Source organism: Scyliorhinus canicula, chromosome 6 (assembly GCF_902713615.1).
Source record: "Scyliorhinus canicula chromosome 6, sScyCan1.1, whole genome shotgun sequence".
NCBI classification, from domain to species: Eukaryota; Metazoa; Chordata; class Chondrichthyes; order Carcharhiniformes; family Scyliorhinidae; genus Scyliorhinus; species Scyliorhinus canicula.
Genome location: NC_052151.1, coordinates 31,232,452 through 31,252,549, shown reverse-complemented (window position 1 = coordinate 31,252,549; position 20,098 = coordinate 31,232,452). Strand labels below are relative to the sequence as shown.

The 20,098-nt window shown below is 44.7% G+C and overlaps 2 protein-coding genes across 12 annotated transcripts in view; both read left to right on the top strand.

Annotated features, from left to right (window-relative positions):
• Window positions 1–15,208, top strand: part of acoxl (acyl-CoA oxidase-like) — a 531,095-nt gene extending 515,887 nt beyond the window's left edge. For 2 of the 3 annotated variants that reach the window (XM_038799111.1, XM_038799113.1), the window contains exon 19: window positions 14,943–15,208. In XM_038799111.1, coding sequence (XP_038655039.1) covers window positions 14,943–15,137 — 195 coding nt within the window. In that variant the 3' untranslated portion in view covers window positions 15,138–15,208. Of the gene's footprint in view, window positions 1–7,663; window positions 7,727–14,942 lie in introns of those variants that run through there. The other variant, XM_038799112.1, reaches the window with a different exon arrangement.
• Window positions 15,209–17,692: 2,484 nt separating this feature from the next.
• Window positions 17,693–20,098, top strand: part of LOC119967070 (bcl-2-like protein 11) — a 43,618-nt gene continuing 41,212 nt past the window's right edge. For 2 of the 9 annotated variants that reach the window (XM_038799120.1, XM_038799116.1), the window contains exon 1: window positions 17,693–17,886. Coding sequence is in view for 5 of the 9 variants with exons in the window: in XM_038799118.1 (XP_038655046.1) it covers window positions 19,461–19,476 (16 nt within the window). In the remaining 4 variants the exon portion in view is untranslated. Of the gene's footprint in view, window positions 17,887–19,161; window positions 19,477–20,098 lie in introns of those variants that run through there. The other 7 variants (XR_005460909.1, XM_038799119.1, XM_038799118.1 and 4 more) reach the window with 6 other exon arrangements.

Genomic DNA, 20,098 nt, shown 5'->3' with positions numbered 1-20,098 from the left:
ACAGAAATTACTTGTGCAGTGGTTCTGAAATGTTTTGGCATGTGATATGACACGCTATAAGTCTTTCTTGTGCCTGAATAACCATCTTTCACTGGCCCACAGATATATTTCCTTCATTCTCTAATTCTACACTTCCAAATTTGAAGTTTTTAAAATAAATTTAGAGTACCCAATTCATTTTTTCCAATTAAGGGGCAATTTAGCGTGGCCAATCCACCTACGTTGCACACCTTTGGGTTGTGGGGGCAAAACCCACGCACGCACGGGGAGAATGTGCAAACTCCACACGGACAGTGACCCAGAGCCGGGATCGAACCTGGAACCTCGGCGCCGTGAGGCAGCAGCGCTAACCACTGCACCGCCGTGCTGCCCTCCAAATTTGAAGTTAAGGAATAGTTTTATGCTCTGTTTTGTATTTTGGGGCTGGTTTAGCTCACTGGGCTAAATCGCTGGCTTTTAAAGCAGACCAAGCAGGCCAGCAGCATGGTTCGATTCCCGTGCCAGCCTCCCCGGACAGGCGCCGGAATGTGGCGACTAGGGGCTTTTCACAGCAGCTTCATTGAAGCCTACTCGTGACAATAAAGCGATTTTCATGTTCATTTTCATTTTTCATATTGGATGACGACCACTTTTCAATGTTTCCTTTGCTTCTTAGCTCCCTGATGTCGCCGACACTATTTTGAGCAGCTGATTTTATGCAAATATTACTGTGCACCCCAGCTAGGATTAGAGATTACCGGTCAGTCCATCTTCAACAAGTTGCCTTCTTATAGAGATTTTCTCTTTTAGGGAATATATAATGGAAGAATCTGTGGCTGTGTTGTGCGTGGCACACATCCCACTATGCCAGAACAGCGGGAGAGCCCCTGAACGGGTTTTGCGCCGGGCGGCAAACAAAGTGGCCTGGCTCCTGGCCCGCTGCAGACGATGAAATCCGGTTCACGTCCTCACAGGGCGTGAACCAGATCAACATATTTAAACGAGCATTTAAATATGCCAAGTCTGTTGGAAGCCAGAATCTCCTGGCTCCTGATATGGGGAAGTGTCAGTTGCATCTTGTTTGCGAAAATGCACAGGGAAAGTAGGTGAAGCAAGAGAGCAGCAGACTATATATATATAAATGACATTGAATGGGTGGATGCTGACCAGTGACACCATAAACTGGATTTTAAACTTGCTGCCTGGGCATTAAGCAGGTGTTCCACATTGCTTACTCCCACAAGAAGAAAACGCCCAAGATTTTTGTTTCAGTTAAGGGGAGCTGATCTACAACTTAACACTAAGATAGCAAGCCGAAAATCTACTCCTTCGTCATTACCATTATCCCATGTGATATCAGCCTGCTACACATAGAACATACAGTACAGAAGGAGGCCATTCAGCCCATCAAGTCTGCACCGCTCCCATTAAGCTCTCGCTTCTTCCCTATCCCCGTAACCCAATAACCCCTCCTAACCTTTTTGGTCACTAAGGGCAATTTATCATCCACCTAACCTGCACATCTTTGGACTGTGGGAGGAAACGGAGCACCCAGAGGAAACCCACGCAGACCCGGGGAGAACGTGAAAACTCCACACAGACAGTGACCCAGCGGGGAATCGAACCTGGGACCCTGGTGCTGTGAAGCCACAGTGCTATCTACTTGTGCTACCGTGCTGCCCAATGTGACCTCTTCATCCCAAAAATCTATCTACTCTCATGGGATCAAGAGCAACTGCTCATAGAATATGCAGCTCAGAGACAGGCCATGCAGCCCAACTGGTCCATGCCATGATATTTTGCTCTTACCTTACTTCATCTCAACAAGGTTGAATGTCAAACTGAAAAAATTAATTTGTGTTGATATAGTGCCTTTCACGATGCCCCTAAGTGCTTTCAGGATGTTCCAAAGTGCTTCATAGTCAATGAAATATTATTTGTTACAATGTAGGCAACACTGCAGCCAATTTATGCAAAGCAAATTCCCATAAATAGCAATGTTATAATAACAGACATTTGGATTTTAATCAGTAATGCTGGTTGCCAGATCAATATTTGCCAGTACAAGTGCATGGTTAAGTAAATCAAAATTTCTACAAATGTATTTACCAATATAAATACAACGTGTTTCAGCTTTTTCAGCATTTGATTCCTAAAAGGGACACACCTACATTTTGTTTTGTCTGCTTTTCAGAAGTGTTACTTTTGGTCTTTGACATATTGCTGTTAAATACAGTAAGCAGGGATGAAATAACTTTCATTTATCTCGGGTCATAGGAACATTAGAGAGGTCGCCCTTCAGGCCTGCCCTGCCATTCAGTTAGATCACAGCTGATGTGTACCTCAGCTCCATGTTCCTGCCATTGATCCTTGTCGCTTGATAACCACAGGAAATCAGTTTGATCTTGGTCTCCAATTGCCCTACTATCACTTGATAAGGGAAGGTAGTATGTGGCACACAGAGCCAGGGAAGGTGAAGAGGTTATAGCAAAATGTTGACAGAAAGAAACAGGCAGCAATTAGAGATACGGAAAGGGAAGATTCTAGAGCAAGAAGGCAAGAGGTTGACCAAAAGCAACCAAATGCACAAACAACCATTACTGCAAGTTTCCAATTAAGACTCTTTTAAGGAAGCTTTCATCTATGGCCCTCATCATAATTTTGAGTCAGGTGTTTGCGTGGGTTTCGCCCTCACAACCCACAAATGTGCAAGGTAGGTGGATTGAACATGCTAAATTGCCCCTTAATTGGAAAAAATTAATTGGGTACTCTAAATTTATAGAAAAAAAATAATAATTTTGAGTCAGACCCAGAATATGAAATTGGTGGTCGATCAAAGGTATACCAATAGTGTAGCGCAAAAATTGGAAAATAAAGAGTCACCTTCAGTGTGTTGTACAAATGTTTTTTTTATTTTAACTACAGTGCGTTTTCATGGCAGAGTGTTATGTTTATGAAATGCCGCCACCATCCCAGAGGACTATAGGCTGAGAGAGAGCTGACCAGTGGTGATTGAACCTGAGGGTCACCACACCTCTGGCGAGGGGCAAGGCAGGGCCTTCATGAATACCCACAGCCGGTACGGGAATTGAACCCGTGGTGTTGCTCCGCATAATGAAACAGCCTTCCAGCTAACTGAGCTAACTGACCCCCCCCATAGCTTACCTGAATGTATGTTATGTTTGCACAAGTGAAATATTCACTGCTTTTAACTAATGGCTATGATTATATGTTACACTGGAGGTGAAGTCAAAGCCAAATTTCCACTTTTGCATGGACAATAAAGCTCTATTATAATCTAACGTACAATTGCCACGCTAAAGTATAGTCACCTGACCCACTGAACGTCCTTCTTATGGGAACAGTGACAACAAATTGAAAACATTTCTTGAAAAACATCAGAAAATATAACACTTTAAAATCTTGGCTCAAGATGGAAGAACTTATAATGCGTTCTTTCAGGAAGTATTCAATGCTTCAACAAATACAGGGCAGCTCGGTAGCATTGTGGATAGCACAATTGCTTCACAGCTCCAGGGTCCCAGGTTCGATTCCGGCTTAGGTCACTGTCTGTGTGAAGTCTGCACATCCCGTGTGTGCGTGGGTTTCCTTCGGGTGCTCCGGTTTCCTCCCACAGTCCAAAGATGTGCAGGTTAGGTGGATTGGCCATGATAAATTGCCCTTAGTGTCCAAAATTGCCCTTAGTGTTGGGTGGGGTTACTGGGTTATGGGGATAGGGTGGAGGTGTTGACCTTGGGTAGGGTGCTCTTTCCAAGAGCCAGTGCAGACTCGATGGGCCGAATGGCCTCCTTCTGCACTGTAAATTCTATGAAATACCGAAAATACAGACATGACACTGCGAGCGATTCTAAAGCTGTGGCCTTTGATACTGATGATAAGATATTCAGACTATAAGCAAAAATGAGGAAATAGGTGTAGAGAATGATTAGTTGAAGTCAATATAGTAAAAATTGTAAATCTAATTAAACTAGAGTCAAGAAGCGAAAAGCATGGCAGTACGGTGGCGCAGTGGATTAGCCCTGCTGCCTCACGGCGCCGAGGTTCCAGGTTCGATCCCGGCCCCGGGTCACTGTCCGTGTGGAGTGTGCACATTCTCCCGCATCTGTGTGGGTCTCACCCCACAAACCCAAAGATGCACAGGGTAGGTAGATTGGCCATGCTAAATTGCCCCTTAATTGGGAAAAAAAGAATTGGGTATGCTAAATTCTTTTTAAAAATGTACATTGATCTGGGAGCACTGGTTCATACAACCCTTATTTCCCCACAGATAATTGTATGATGGGCATAAAAATTAACAAATTTTAGAATATATGAACATAAGAAATAGGTGCAGGATTAGGCCATTCAGCCCCTTGAATCTGCCCTGTCATTCAATAAGATCATGGCTGCTCTTGAACATAAACTTCACTTTCCAGTCCTCTCCACATTTCCCTTGATTCCCTCAAGAGTCCAAAAAGCTATTGATCTCAGTCTTAATATACTCAATGAGTGAACATCCGCAGACATCTGGTATACAGAGTATAAATCTCTCTACAATAGTCCAGGTGTGATCTCACCAAAGGCACGTACAATTGCAGCAAGATTTCTTTCTTGTTATATTCCAGCACCCTTGCAAGAGACCAACATGCCATCAAACTTCAGCTTTCTGTACAGTAATTTTTTGCTTGACGTTGAGCTTGCATTCCTGAAAAGTGCTACTTTGAGTAAAATAGTGTTAAATGAATCAGATTTTTCTATTAATAATAATAATCTTTATTGTCACAAGTAGGCTTACATTAACACTGCAATGAAATTACTGTGAAAAGCCACTAGTCGCTACATTTTGGCGCCTGTTCAAGTACACCAAGAGAGAATTCAGAATGTCCAAATTACCTAACAGCACGTCTTTTGGGAATTGTGGGAGGAAGCAAGGAGCACCCGGAGGAAACCCACGCAGACACGGAGAGAACACGCAAAGTCTGCACAGAGAGCAACCCAATCTGGGAATCAAACCTGGGACCCTGGCGTGCAAAGTCATAGTGCTAACAGCAACCCAATCCGGGAATCGAACCTGGGACCCTGGCGCTGCAAAGTCATAGTGCTAATCACTATGCCACCGTGCCACGTAATTAGTATTAGAATTAAGATTTAAAAGGTTAGAACAGTTATAAAAGATATAGGACGAGGATCTGAAGAGGAGATTACAACCATTGTAAAAGCTTTAGTCACGTTCTGTAGGACCTTTCCCATCAAAAAAAACATTAAAGCATTATATTCGATAAGTATAAATACTGCAAAGGGATAAAATATAATATTTTTTAATGAAATATCATTTAGAATAAAATTAATTTTTAAAAATAAAAGAAATGTACAATTCTTTTCTACTTACCTCCCACTCGCCTTATCTCCTGCTTGCTGCCCTTTCCACTCCTCCTGCTTCCCAGCCCTCTGGCTTGCCACCAATCATCCTCTCCAACATTCCCACTGATCGACCTTCCTCCTGGTTTATCATACTGTTCGCTGACCCTCCGGCTGCAGACCCTCCAGATCACCAACCCTCCCACTGGCCACCCTTCCCAACTTGGACCCTCTCACTAGCCAAACCTCCCACTCACTGACCCTCCCAATCGCTGGCTCTTCTGCTCACCATTCCTACCGCTCGCTGACCCTCCTACTGACCCACCCTCCTGCTGCCCAGACTTCCCTTTTGCAGCTTCCCTCTCCCAAAGCCTTGCTGTGGGCAATGGTTCAGGGAATGAGTGGCAAGAGGCAGGAAGTAACTTAAGGTGTGAAAGCATCTTCGAGCTGCAGGGTCATGAAGGTAAGTTGCAAGCTGGAGAGGCAGGAAGTGGGAGGCTCGGCCTGTGGGGGAGGTTAAATCAGTGAGAGAGGCAGCTGCCAGTCAGTCTGACTCCTAAACCAGCATGTGTTTGCAAAACTCAGAAAATAATATCCAATATTAAATATGATTCCTCAATTGGGCAGCACCTACTAAACAATCCCAAGCGTGATGAGAATTACATTGACAATCAATTTAAAATTTTCAGCTGGACTTGCAATGTAGCTCACTTACACTTGATAGAAATTATTAATATTCATTTGCAGATGATATGTTCTCTATGGGCAAAAGGTACTTGTCCAGGCATTGTGCCTTTTTTGAATTAAACAAAAGTGTGGGGCACAATAGTTCCCTGGTACATTTTCTATGCCACTGCCTCAACCAATCAATGTCGACTTGATGGACAGTCAGTACCCCTTTCTCATAGTATATGTTGCTCCCTTTGAAATTTGGTGTCTGACCCGATGAGAGTTTTGACAGCATCGGTGGGATGCTGGTGCGACGCGCCGGTAGCGGGATTCTCCGTCCCGTCATCCGGCCAATGGGGTTTACCATTGTGGGCAGCCCCACAGCGTAGGGAAATCACCGGACATGGGTATGCTGCCGGCATAACGGAGAATCCAGCCCCATGTCTCTTTTTGCAGCAGTACTCAAGTTCTGTACTCCCAAGTGACTAGTACATTTGTCAAATTTGATTTCCCTTTCATAAAATGACGTTGATTCTGCCTTATCACTTTCTTTTTAAAAAATATTTTTTAAAATTTAGAATACTCAATTTTGTTTACAATTAAGGGGCAATTTAACGTGGCCAATCCACCTACCCTGCACATCTTTTGGGTTGTGGGGGTGAGACCCATGCAGACACGGGGAGAATGTGCAAACTCCACATGGACAGTGACCTGTGATCGATCCTGAGTCCTCAGCACCATGAGGTAGCAGTGCTAACCACTGTGCCACCATGCCGCCCCGCCTTATCATAATTTTCAAGTACCCTGTTAGTATTTCCTTAATAATGGATTCCAAACTTTTCCCAATTGTTGATGTCAGGCTAACTAGCCAATTGTTTCTTATTATCTGTCTCCCTCATGTTTGGTAGGTGACCATTGTTTTCCTTGGTTACTGTCACCAGCGAACTCTTTCTGTCTTTGGTTTTGGTGCCTGTCAATGGCCAGTCAGAGCACTGCACCAGCAGCAACCTGATATTTGTGGATTTGAAACAAACCTCCCTTTCCATCACGGGTATTTTGAACACATTAGCCTGTACCTGCCAATCTCACGATGATGACACGACATAATGAGCAAACATTGTGAAACAATAGCAGTGGCCGATTTGTCAGCACCAACCTTTACATTCACATCCTTCTGTTGGCAAATTGCTATTTTTCATGTAAATTGGGGACAGCAGTGCTCTCCCGTGACCTGGTCTGTGAGTACTGTATAAAGGAGGCCCTTATCGATAGCAGTTAAATGCGGCAGCAGAGGGACTCTCAGATAAGGAGTATGCGTCCAACACTTTTGCAAGATTTTACAACTGGTTTTGATTCATTTTCTGAAAGAAAACAAATCTTGCCACTCTTTTTAAGAAAATTTGCTTTTATATACTACCTCAAGAAATATCAAAGCACGTGAGTCAATGAGTACTTCTGTTGTTGTCTTTGATTTAATGTAGGATTTATAAGCACTACCGAGTAAGGATTGCTTTAGTTACACTGTAAATATTTCTGAAGATTGCTCCTTCAAGACCACCTCACAGGATCTTTGAAAATCTATGTGCCAGCTACTTGAAGCGGTGAACACGTTGAAGATGCCACAGCACACACTCTTACTCTTTATTCTCTTACACAGGCTTTGCAGCAAGGATCATGAAGTACAGCATCCACCGACCAATAAAATAAATCTTCCATTGCCTAGTGTCTTCCTCATTTCATGGAGTTTTATTATTTTTTGTTAGCTGCACATTTGACCTGTTACCAATAAGAATCTACAAGCTCTCCCCTACCCCGAACCCCGTTTCTGTAATTATTAGCTTGTCAACTTCTAACCCTATTAGTGTAACTTTGTCTCTGGAGATGTTTAGCTGAGTGTCTGAGGCCCGATTAGATAAAGGCACCTCTCCCAAAGGACTGGAAAGACAACAAAGCAGCATGCAGCATAGACATCTATGTGTGAATTTTCTCAGTGTGCCTACAGTCCATCACAGTCACATTGTCATTGTGTTGCACAAGTTTCTCATTCAACTTTTCAATATTAGCACCAGAACTGACTTTTGGATGCATGGGAACGGAGCAGACAAGAAAAGCGGATGAGTCACTGTGTATAGTAGAAAATATAGCAGCTAAAACAACTGAACCTTTGAAGCCAGGCAACTATGAGCTGAAAAAGCTCTCTGATCCGTAAGTGAGAAAAGCAATGACTAACTAACGGAAGAATGTATATGAAACAAAGTTGATTGTTGTAAAAGGACAGATCCATTCCAATGGTTCCTGACTTTCCCCGGCCTTAGCTCTTTGCGGAAGGTCCTTTGAAGTTTACTGAAACTCTACACTGGCCCTATTTCAGTTCTCTGTAATCATGGGCATCAATCTGCTAGAAACATAATCAAAGGGCCCTCTTTGAGTTTGTTTCTGAGAGTGTGTGAGAAAGCAGATTTGGGGCTTTGGGAATCGGTGGCGTGGCTCCAGGTATGACAGGAATAAAAAAAATGGAAATGTGAAAACAAAAGCAAAAGATTGTTGAAAATACTGACATCCATAAAAGTGGAGGGGACAGGTTAACACTCCAGGTGCAGGGCAGCACGGTGGCGCAGTGGGTTAGCACTGATGCCTCATGGCGCCGAGGTCCCAGGTTCGATCCTGGCTCTGGGTCACTGTCCATGTGGAGTTTGCACGTTCTCCCCCTGTCTGCGTGGGTTTCGCCCCCACAACCCAAAAACGTGCAGGTTACATGGATTGGCCACGCTAAATTGCCCCTTAATTGGAAAAAATGAATTGGGTACTCTAAATTTATATTAAAAAAACATTCCAGGTGCAGCCACTTTGCCAGTTGAAATGTAGGAGAAGGATTTCTTCCTTGCACCGCACATAATGAAATCATGAATGCTTTTTACAAACTGGCCTATGATTTTGTTATAGAAACATAGAATATGGGAGCAGGTTAGGTCATTTGGACCTTAGACCCTTCTCGACCATTCAATATGATTATGGTTGATCCTCTATCTCAACGCTATACTCCCACGCTCTCCCCATAAACTTGATGCTTGTCGATCCTAGAAATCTATTTCCTTCTTAAATACATTCAGTGACTTGGCCTCCACAGCCTCCTGTCGTAGAGAATTCCATAGGTTCACGGCCCTCGAAGTGAGGAAATTTCTCCTCCTCTCAGTCCTAAATGGCTCAAATCCTGAGACTGACCCCTTGTTCTAGCCCCCCCCCCCCCTCCCCCCCACACCCCAGCCAGCAGGAACAACATCCCTGTATCCAGTCTTCCAGGTGTTCTTCCTACATACAGGGAATCTGCCCAAAGGATGTCTTAATCTTTATTTTAGTTGATGACAAGCCAGCATTTTCTGTTGTAAAGACTTACAGGAATTGTGACGTTCAATTGATGTTGTTTGTTAAGTGCACATCACTGAACATGCCATAACATTTTTTTTTTAAAAGCTTTTTGCTGTAGCTCGATGATACATGGCAACATACGTACATAGCAAGTAGAAGCAGATGATGGTTACAAATGAATGCGTATATACTGTTAGGATATGGATATGTCAGGGTGAATAGCTCCATTGTAATTTACCCCTTTCTAGCATCTCAAACCACCAACATCAGGAAGTTAAGTAATTCAAATCTAATACTGAATATGTGCCAGGAGTGAATGAAACTTCAAAATGGCACAGAATGACGGTCACCATATTCGCATGAATAGGGCATAAAATAGAGTGAGCCATGGAAATTGGCGAATTGAGAAGTCCTTATGGCAAAAATTGGATGACGCTTTTGTGACAGCTGCACAAGATTAGATGGGCGTGCACGCAACTGGAGTAACAGTAGCAAAGAATGAGGAGGAATTAACCTAGTATTTTGAAGTTTATTGCAGTAATTATAACAAACGTATTGGTAGACTGTGTCGGCATTTTACAAGCATTTTGGTAAATAACCAAATGCTTCTGTATGCTATATGCTACCAGTTGCATATGTTATTATGTGCATATAATATACATGCTATGCAATCAACATGTGTAGTGTGTAATATATTATTTACAAATAGATTTTATGCAAATACTTGCTTTTTTAATAGACATCACCCCTCTCCATCCAATTCTCTCCCCCTTCCTGTAACCAAGCATAAATTCTCAATCTAATTTTGCAGTGCAGACATCCTCTAGTATCTTTCCCAATGGTCAATCCTGCGCATGATTCAAGACATTGAGTGTCAACATATTGCTCCTTAACCATGACTGGCATCATAGCCAGAACCAGCCAGTCACTGATCAAACCGAAACCTGCAGGGTAGTTTTGTTTACCTCCCAGTGTTTTCCTATCCAAAATGAGCACTTGTCTGGCCTGCTGGCTCCACTGTTCTCTTCTCCATTTGAAATGACCTGACTTGCTGGGATGTGGGTCCAATAGTGCTGGCAGGCTGTTAGTAACTTGTCTAAGATGCCATTTTCCACATGTGACCCTCGACCCTGTTCATCAACAGGATTATCTGAACATTTGGGAGGAAGGGGAGAGGGAGATAGCCCACGCTTATCCTGAAATGTACTGGATATCAGCTAGGAATGGGAACCCTGTCTAACTGTGAAACACTTTACTATCACTATATTTGAAATGAGCTAACTCAGCAAAGACCAGGGATCAAACCCACAACCTTCCTGCATTATATGGCTCAGTGCTGCATATTATAGTGTATTTACCCATCTTACCAATTCATGAATTTTAACTGGCAGTTCTAAACACTCCTGGGAAAAATAACAATGGTCATGTGCAGTTTATTACAGGGATGGACAACTGTCGCTGGCCTAGCCAGCGACATGGGCTGGTTTAGCACAGGGCTGAATCGCTGGCTTTGAAGGCAGGCCAGCAGCATGGTTCAATTCCCGTACCAGCCTCCCCGAACAGGCGCCGGAATGTGGCGACAAGGGGCTTTTCACAATAACTTCATTGAAGCCTACTTGTGACAATAAGCCATTTTCATTTTTCATTTCATTTCACTTCCACATCCTGTGAAGGAAATGTTTTAAATTATGAAAGGCACCATTTTAAAGTGCCTACTGCAATTAGTTTTTAAAATATTCTATATTAAATTAATCAATTATTTTTTTATTTGATAATTCAGTATTTTACATAGTGTCCTTCTATGACAAGCATGATCTTTATTACTTGTTAATCCAGAAAACTGAAGGATAAGATTGAAAGTTATCATTATTATCTGAATTCTATATTCTATTTACTTATTTTAAAAATATTTTCCAGTTAAGGGGCAATTTAGCGTGGCCAATCTACCTACCCTGCACATCTTTGGGTTGTGGGGGTGAGACCCATGCAGACACATGGAGACCCACGCAAACTCCACACAGACAGTGTCCCGGGACCAGGATTGAACCCAGGTCCTCAGCGCTGTGAGGCAGCAATCCTAACCACTGCGCCACTGTTGCCCGAATGCTATACACAAAGATATTTCGAACTGAATTTATTTGGGATTGAGGTGACCAATTTCTCAAATCTTTTGGGACGACTTGTGCTTGGGTAGAGTGCCCTACATGGTCATCAGAACCAAGCTCAGTCTTGTCCTCAGCAGACAGACACTTCCCAATTTGAGTCATAGAAATTAGGTACCTTGGCTATTTTTTTCTCCTAGTTGGACACAAACAGCCTTCACTGCCAGTCCAAACTTGGCTAATGCACCAATGAACCAGAACTACACCAGCATAACAGTAAAACAATTATTGATTCTTTAAGTTTTTTTACAGGAATATAATAAATAATACAATGGGCGGATGAGTCCTTTTTTTTTGTTAACTTTCAACAAGAGAAAGACCTGGTTACACAGTCAGGTGCCCCTGGTGTACAGTCAGGTGTTAGGTAAAGTTGTGAGACAAGCTACATGGGGCACACTGGGTTAACATTCGTTGTTAGGTTAAAACTTGATATTTATTAGGATTGCATCACAAGCACAATGCAAATGTTCAGAACAGTGCTGCCCTTGCTGAGCCAGAGTAATTATTTTCCCTCAGAGAATTGCTGTGTCCAATTTGAAGTGTGACTATGCCTGAAGTGACAACAATCTTTTTTCTACCAGACTCCCGGTTTTTGTTAAAAGAGCAGAACCATTCAATCCCAGTTGATCACAGATTAACAGACTGTGTGACAAGATGCATGACTGAGAGCTTCATTGGTATCTTTCTTTCATTCCAAACCATTGAACTTGTATCAAAACTTCTGTCCATCAAACAAACTGTTATGTTTCACTAAATAAGTGTAATATTAGAAACACTAAAGCATTAAACACTAAACCTAACTCCTTTCTCAAAAAACAGGTGTCTGTTCATCTGCACAGTTTTTTTTCCATAAATTTAAAGTGCCCAAATCTTTTTTTTCCCACTTCAGGGCCAATTTAGCGTGGCCAGTCCACCAGGGGCAGAATGTGCAGTGTCCCGGGACGGGATTGACCCCGGGTCCTCGGCGCCGTGAGGTAGCAGTGCTAACCACTGCGCCGCCATGCTGTCTTCATTTGTTGTATTCCATTTTTGAGATCAGCAGTGTTTACTTTTGTTCAATGGGAAGACTATTGCAGCAACAATAGTGAATTGATGCAAAAGCAAATGGGTCTGGGGTCGCAGCAATTCTGGAACATATGGATGACCTATTAGATTACAAGAGAGACATGGATGAGGCATTCCATCTAGCTGTCCAGACCCATCCAGCCAGAGAAAACCACAGCTTCCCTCCAATCCAGCAGCATTTCTTAAAATTAATTCCAAGGTGCTTGCCCCCTCCACATTTATTCCACATGTTAAATTGCAGACCCCCCCCCCCCCCAGGAGATGGACTAAGCGACCTCCCTTTTGAGTGTGTGTCCCCCCCCCCCCCCCCCAGGAGATGGACTAAGCGACCTCCCTTTTGAGTGTCACCCTTCCCAGAGTGCGGGATTCTGTCATTCTCCATTATCTTGACTTTTAGTTATTTTAAGACTGCTGTCTTCTCAAATCTGAACCCATAGCTAGCTCAGCTCAGTGTTTGCACATTGTCAGCCACCTGTACCAGTTTGTCCCTGGGTTTCAGATTTGAGGGTTTGGGTCTTTACCTTTGCACATGTATCAAAACTTCTGTCCAGCAAACACACTGTTATGTTTCACTAAATAAGTGTACTATTAGAAACACTAAAGCATTATGACTGAAATGGTATGGCAGAAATAAATATGCAGTTTATTTAGGAGTGTGGCAGTGATAGATAAACCTAACTCCTTTCTCAAAAAAAGAACAGGTCTGTCTGTTCATCTGCACAGTTTTCTCATAAATTTAAAGTGCCCAAATCTTTTTTTTTTAATTTCCCCTGCAAATTCAGGGGGAAATGCATTCCTGTATTACACCGTTACATCATCAGGTAGATGAATGACTTTGAACTGATTTCACTGTTATGTACAAAAATGATCAAAATAATATGAGATTGAATCTTCTACTTTTAAAGAAAACTGAGCCATATGATATTTGAAACTTTTTTTGTGGGGGTTCGGCACAAAGTGCTTCGCCCACTGATTCGAAGTTTTTTAAACTGATTAGAGCTCATTAGATGTGTGCAGACAAGGAGCGGGGTACTCTTCTGTCTGTTTCTCTGCCTGTTGATTGTTAAAAGCTACACAATCTTAGAATAACAACAAGGTGAAATCTTAGCCAATTCGTGCCATGAAATCTAAGCCCTTCGGTATCATATCGGGGCATTTTAATAAGTTTTTCTTTCAGGCAGTTTTAATGTATCTGTGAGTAATTTGATTTATTTTGTCTCTGAAATGCGTCCCAGTAGCTTCGTGCCGTTTTTTTTTAGCCAGACCAGACGCCGACTGTATGTAGTGGCGGTTTAAAGGGGCGGCACACGGCTCGATTTTAAAGGTTTCTCTAGCCCGGTGTTTGGATGGGATTTTATACCATTGGCTTGCGTGACACCGGAGAGGGATCCATTGTAATGTATAATATAAATGGCCCGATCTATTTTCATAATCCTGCCCTTTATATAAATGGTACCGTCGCGTTAAACACGCAGCGAATCTGGCTCGTTTGATCAGATATAATTTAAACTTCGCTCTTTCAATTTACTTTGTAAGTAAACCGAGAACCGCAGTGTAGAGAAAACCATTTTTTGCAGAGTATCTTAAACAGCTGATCGGCCCTAATGTGAATCATTTCGAAAGGATCTTCCCACACGATCGATGTTAAAATAGACAGTACATGTGACACACACACACAAATGTGAGAATGTCCAGAGCCCGGTCTGACTGCAGGGTGATCTGTTCACGGGGTATCCGAGTTAACGCACTCATTGGAAACGGGCGTGTCAAAACTCTCGGGACCTCACCCAGCCCCGCACCGGGGGTCAGGGCAAATGGGGTCTGTGCCTTTCCTTCTTACAGTGGCTTCCTTCGGCGTTCAGCACTCAATAGCCGATGTATAATAAATAAGTGCAGTAATGTTTAGGCTGGGGGGGGGGGGGGGGGGGGGGGGCCGTCGATGAAATGACTTTCCCACACATTGATTGACTTGAAGGTAAGTTTCTCCCTCCTCAGGGAGGGTGGGCTGGGCTGGCTCAGTGGGCAATGGGTCGGAAATTCAGATTTAAACACATTACAAAACGAAAATAGATTTAGGAGGTTCATTTGGGATGGGGGGGGGGGGGGGGGGGAGGGGTAATCAAACGATTGTCCTTCTCATCTTTGCCTGGGTCTCACATCCACCTGCAGCATCTCAAACCCCCTGCCGCCGATGGTTTATTTCACATTGCTTCTCAATACCTCCCGCGAATGGGGCTCTTTGATTTTCGTTTACTGATAACCCCATCCACCCCCCCCCCCCCTCTCTCTCTCTGTCTGTCTCTCTCTCTGTGTCTAACCCCCCTCCCACGCTGTTTCTTTCAGCTAACCGAATTGTGCAGCTTGGTGAAGGAGGACTCTTTGGCCGTACTGACAGCGTTCAATATCCCCATCGCGACAGTCCACGCTCCGATCGCCGGCATCCCCAACCCTCGAGCAAGCTGGGCTTTCTATCCTAAACCTGACTTGAACTGTGCCGGCGCCGCCAAAGCCACAGTATTCGCCCGGGCCAAACTCTGAGACGACTCGGGCCAGCATCAGGGACAGTTCCGTGCCAAACATAAACCCCCCCCCCCCCTCCCTTTTTTTTATTGTACCTCCCCCCCCCCCCCCCCCCCCCCTCCACACACACACACACACACTCTTGTTGTCAAACTGTAAGATGATCATGTTGTGGGTCGAAATAGCACGAAATAGATTGAATTTTTCAGAAACCATCTTATTATGGTATTGTATTTTTGTGATATAATGGGAATCAAAAATAAACACATTTTCATTCCACAAGTGCCGTCTTGTTTTGTCTTGTTGCCCTCCCTAATTTGGTGCGCTGTTTAGGGTGCGCGGTTTTAACTTGGTGATTCGTGTGGGTGGACATTGTTACTTTCCCAGAGGGACACTCTCCCTTCAAAATAAAACCCTCTCCTTCCCCCCCCACCCCCAACAAAATAAAAATAACAGCCTCTGTTCACCTGGAAACGATCCATGTACATGCAAACTACAGGGAAAAAGTCCTTGTGAGAATTGTCTGAGCGCAACAGATACATTTATTGAAGATTTAAAAAAAATCTCTTGTGAAAATGAAACTTGCGGTTTTTTTTTAACTTGTCGTTTTCTCTAGTGTGTCTACAATCTTGAATTCGCTGCGTGTAATTTGCAACCCTGTTGTTATTTGCGATTTTTGAGACCAGACCGCGCTGAACACTGACTTGCATTTCACTGACATAGATACAGAGAGGAAAACTATGCTTGTTTAACAACATTATCTTGCGGCGCTCCAGGACCCCGAGTTTATATAGCAGGTTTATGTAGAGTTTATATAAAATGAAGAAGACTTCATTTTCACAGCAAGGTCTTACTCCACCGTAGCCAACTTCAAAGGCCTTGGGGCAGTTTCTTCCCGAGTGCGGGTCTCATTATCTCTGGATAAAGCTCGCGTGGAGACATGCAAACCTCATTTCAATTATTGTCTTTTGGAAATGTACTAAATGGGATTGAATTCGTCCACCGCACCGTGTCCAGACGCTGACTAGACTAATAGCCATGCCGAAAACATGTTTCCTTTTTAAAAATATATATATAATATATAAAAAGAAAAGTTCGGATGTGACAAATCGCGCTTTCATCACTGCTCACTGGATCGCGGTAACTTGCAATAACTACATTCATTTAGCAGTTTCTGTTGCATTGAGGTTTTCTCGGTTTGTTTGTATTGCTGAGATTTCTATCCCTGCCAAGTGTTTTTCGCATCGAGGTCTCCCTCCTCTCTAGCCGCCGTCGCTCAAGAGACTTTTAAGACATATTGGCAGTGGAGGAAAGATCAGCGCCGATATTTGGGGGCCTGTGGCCGACTTCGCATTCACTGGCCACTGGATTCGTTTCACTTAAAACCGCGCACAACACGCACAAAAAAAAAATTAACCGCCGGTAATAACAGCGATCTTGCTTTTTAATTTATTTTCCCGCCACCTCCCCCCCCCCAGGGACACCGATGTGTTTTCTTCCTTCATCTTCTAAATTTGTGATGCCGGTGATTGAGAGGAGCTCCCCCGCCACCCCCTCATAGTTTACAGAACCGATTAGCTATTTGATTTTATACCAACATTTTGCGTTTCTTTTTTCAGTTGACCCGAATGATTTTGTGGCATCAAATACAGAGTGGCATGATCGATCTTGGGGGCGCCGATTCCACCCTGGGCAATGACTTTTATTGATCCTAATTCGCCTACCCAGCCTTCCGACAGTGGCCGTTCCTTCCCGCGCCTGACTTGTTGTGACATGCCCCGGTGTTATTCTCTCTTGATTTCAATCTCGTCTCATCATTCCAACAGTGCCCCCAAGCTTCTCCTGTGGAGGAACTTTCCTCTCCCCTCCAGAACCTCCCCCACGGCTCCGCCGGGCTCCACCACCTCTCTCCCCGCGTCCCTACTCCCGGTGCTTGCCCGAGGTCGAACCTTAATGGCGGGGGGTGGGGGGATAGTGTTTTTTTCTCCTCCCCTCTTCAGGAAACTCACCCTCGGAGCTATTTATCATTTACCCTCTACCGTGACCCCCGCGTGTTCGCGTTGACACTTGTGCAGATGTTCCTCTCTGCGTCGAGTTTTAAATAGCATTCCCAATTTTAAAAAAAATTCCCTCAGCGAGTCGACCGCGGAACCACTTTTGGTTACAAAAAAAAGGAGAATCCATCTATCCCGCTACCCTGCGCGTCGAAAGCCACTGTCTCCCGGCTTTACAATATTTCGAACCCATAAAATCAAAACAAACTTTTTTTAAACACGTAATTGTATATGCATCGATTCTTTCTTAAACTTGCCCCTTATAGGCGGGTGTTTATATTTTCAACTCTCCGCCTGTTCCTGCACCCCTCTCTCTCTCTTCCCCCCCCCCCCCCCCCCCAGCCCCCCATCCAAACAAATTCTCCCTCTACCTGCCCTGACTTGCCCCACGGCTAAGCTGGGTTGCAGTCATATATATACAGATATATAAATATATGTGTGCGTGTGCCTGATGTACAGCCTCTTTGGGCGGGGACCTCTGCGGGGGGAGGAGGGGGGGGGGGGGGAAGGAGAGGGAGGAGGAGAGTCGGCTCATTGGAGCATTGCTGAGACCCGCGGCGATCAGTGCCACACTCGCGCACAAACAAACGCACACTCTCTTTGCAGCTACTGGAAAGCGATCTCAAGAATCTGCGGGTCTCCGCCAGCTTAAAACAAAACAAACACAAAGGAGAGCGACCGAGTGAGAGCAGAGCGTGCAGCCACCCCAACAGGTGAGGCACTTCCAGCAGGCATCAAGCTCGACCCCCCCCCCCCCCCCCCTTTCCGTCTTTTATTGCTAACCCGCCGATCCTCCTCTCGAATTTACTTCAGATTGGCGGTGGGGGTAACGATACCCCCCCCCCCCCTTTTTTTACATTTTGTTTGTCTTGCAACCAGAACAGGCGGCAGGACCGAGTCAGCCGGCAGAGCAGACAGCGATGAAAATAGCGATATCGGCGTCAAATTCTCCTGACCCGGCCTGACCCGCTTTATCCTGATAGACGTTGGTTGGATTTGTCTTAGATTGAGTGGAGTCGGGTGCAGTCCGTATTTTGACGGGGGTGGAGTGCGGCTATTTAGAGGAAGGAGAGGCGGTCTCGTGTGTCTGTTGATTGTCCGGCTGCTGAAAAATTCCCTTCACGGCAGCAATAACAAAACCACATGTACTGTGTGTGGTTTACGTAGGCGATCGACCGAAAGTTGGGGAGTTTAGGACTGTTGCTTCACACACATTTGGAGGTTACGTATGTGCATTCTGTCACAAATATATATCCACACATACCGCCTTTACAAATCCCAACATAACCGAAATTCAAAGCTTAAACTTCTGATGCAATATTTCTGTTTAGTTATGCCTCTCGGACGGCAGGGCGCTTTTAAGTGCGTTTATTGTTTTTTTTGCGATTGGCCGTAACTTTTTTTCCTATTTCGATGAACAAGTTATTTTGCCCCCGGCCGCGTTATTACCCAAACCTATTTTTTTTTTTTGCATTGTTCGTGCGTGTGCTCGTTGTCTTTTTTTTTTATCCGGCCACACATTGAAAAGTAAGGATTCAGGTCGGCACTATGTATCATCGGTCGAGTAGGAGATATGAAAAGCGGGCGATTAAAAACTAATAATTATTTGAAAGTGAAGTCAATTTGGGGATTTAAAAAAAACACGGGGGATTAGCATTTTAATGCATGCGTTGAGCCGGATTGCCGTGTGTTTGGGGCGTTGTCGCCGCTTGCTGAGAGGTTGCACTGGCCGAGCAGAGTGTAAAAGTTTTGTGTCTGCTCCAGTGTAAAAGTTTTGTGTCTGCCCCCCCACCCCGTGCACCCAGTGACCGTGTGACTGGCTCCGAACGCCAGCGCGCGCTGTGCGCATGGCACACAATCGCAAGAGTGTCAACAAACAACGCCGACGTCACAATCCCCGGCCTCCAATCGGCCGGCACCGGCCCTGAAGCCCAGCGCTGATTGGTCGGCCGAGCCGGCCCGGGCCGCGTTCCAAGGCATGTCAATCAAGAGTTTTTTATTTGGCCGGCTCTTTAAACCCGTGCACACAAGTGTTGTGCCTCTGTGTGTGTGTACGTATATATGGGGAGGGGGGGAATGCATGGGTAAGCCTTCTTTCGGCGGCTTGTCTGCAGGGAAGATAAGAGCTCTTGATGTACACTCGATTCTGCGAGTTGTAGTCGGCAATTGTGATTTGACAACCGTGCTTTAAAAAAAATACACCCGACAGCAGCAATTGCAGCGCCGGAGGGATGGAGCAACTTCCACGCTTTGTCTCTTCTGCAGTAGTCAAGATTTGTTGTCCTGCATGTCCATTGTAGCAGGTACGTTTCGGGCGTGGAGGAGTAAAAGGAGGACCTTTTGTCTCATCTGTAAACCAGCCGCGCACAGTCGGGTCTGAAGCACTATTTTTAACTCTAGGGGGGCATTTTCTTGGAGGTAGGACTGTTTAACTGGGGAGAGGGAGGGTATGTTCTTGGCAGTAAGCACGGGTTTTCACTGGGGTGGGGAATATTTTCTTGGCGGTGTGCACTTTTTAACCGGGGAGGGGGGCATTTTCTTGGTAAGGACTGTTTTTAACTGGGATGGGGGGATTTTTTGGGCAAGGACTTTTTAACGGGAGAGGGGATTTTCTTGGTGGTAGCACTTTTTAACTGGGGAGGGGGCATGTTCTTCGCGGTAAGCACTTTTTAACTGGGGTGGGGGGGAATTTCTTGGCGATGAGCACTTTTTAACTGGGGAGGGGGCATGTTCTTGGCGGTAGCAGTGTTTAACTGGGATGGGAGGATTCTCTTGGCAGTGAAACGGGCCCCTGGCTTGCAGCACAATCAGAGCGGCGCAGCCACTGCCTTATTCTCTCAGCTCGGATTGTTGACAGTGGGGAAGTTGTGACGCACTTGCTGGAGCTGCTGCCAGTTGTGTAGAAAAAAAAGGGCTGCGCTCAGC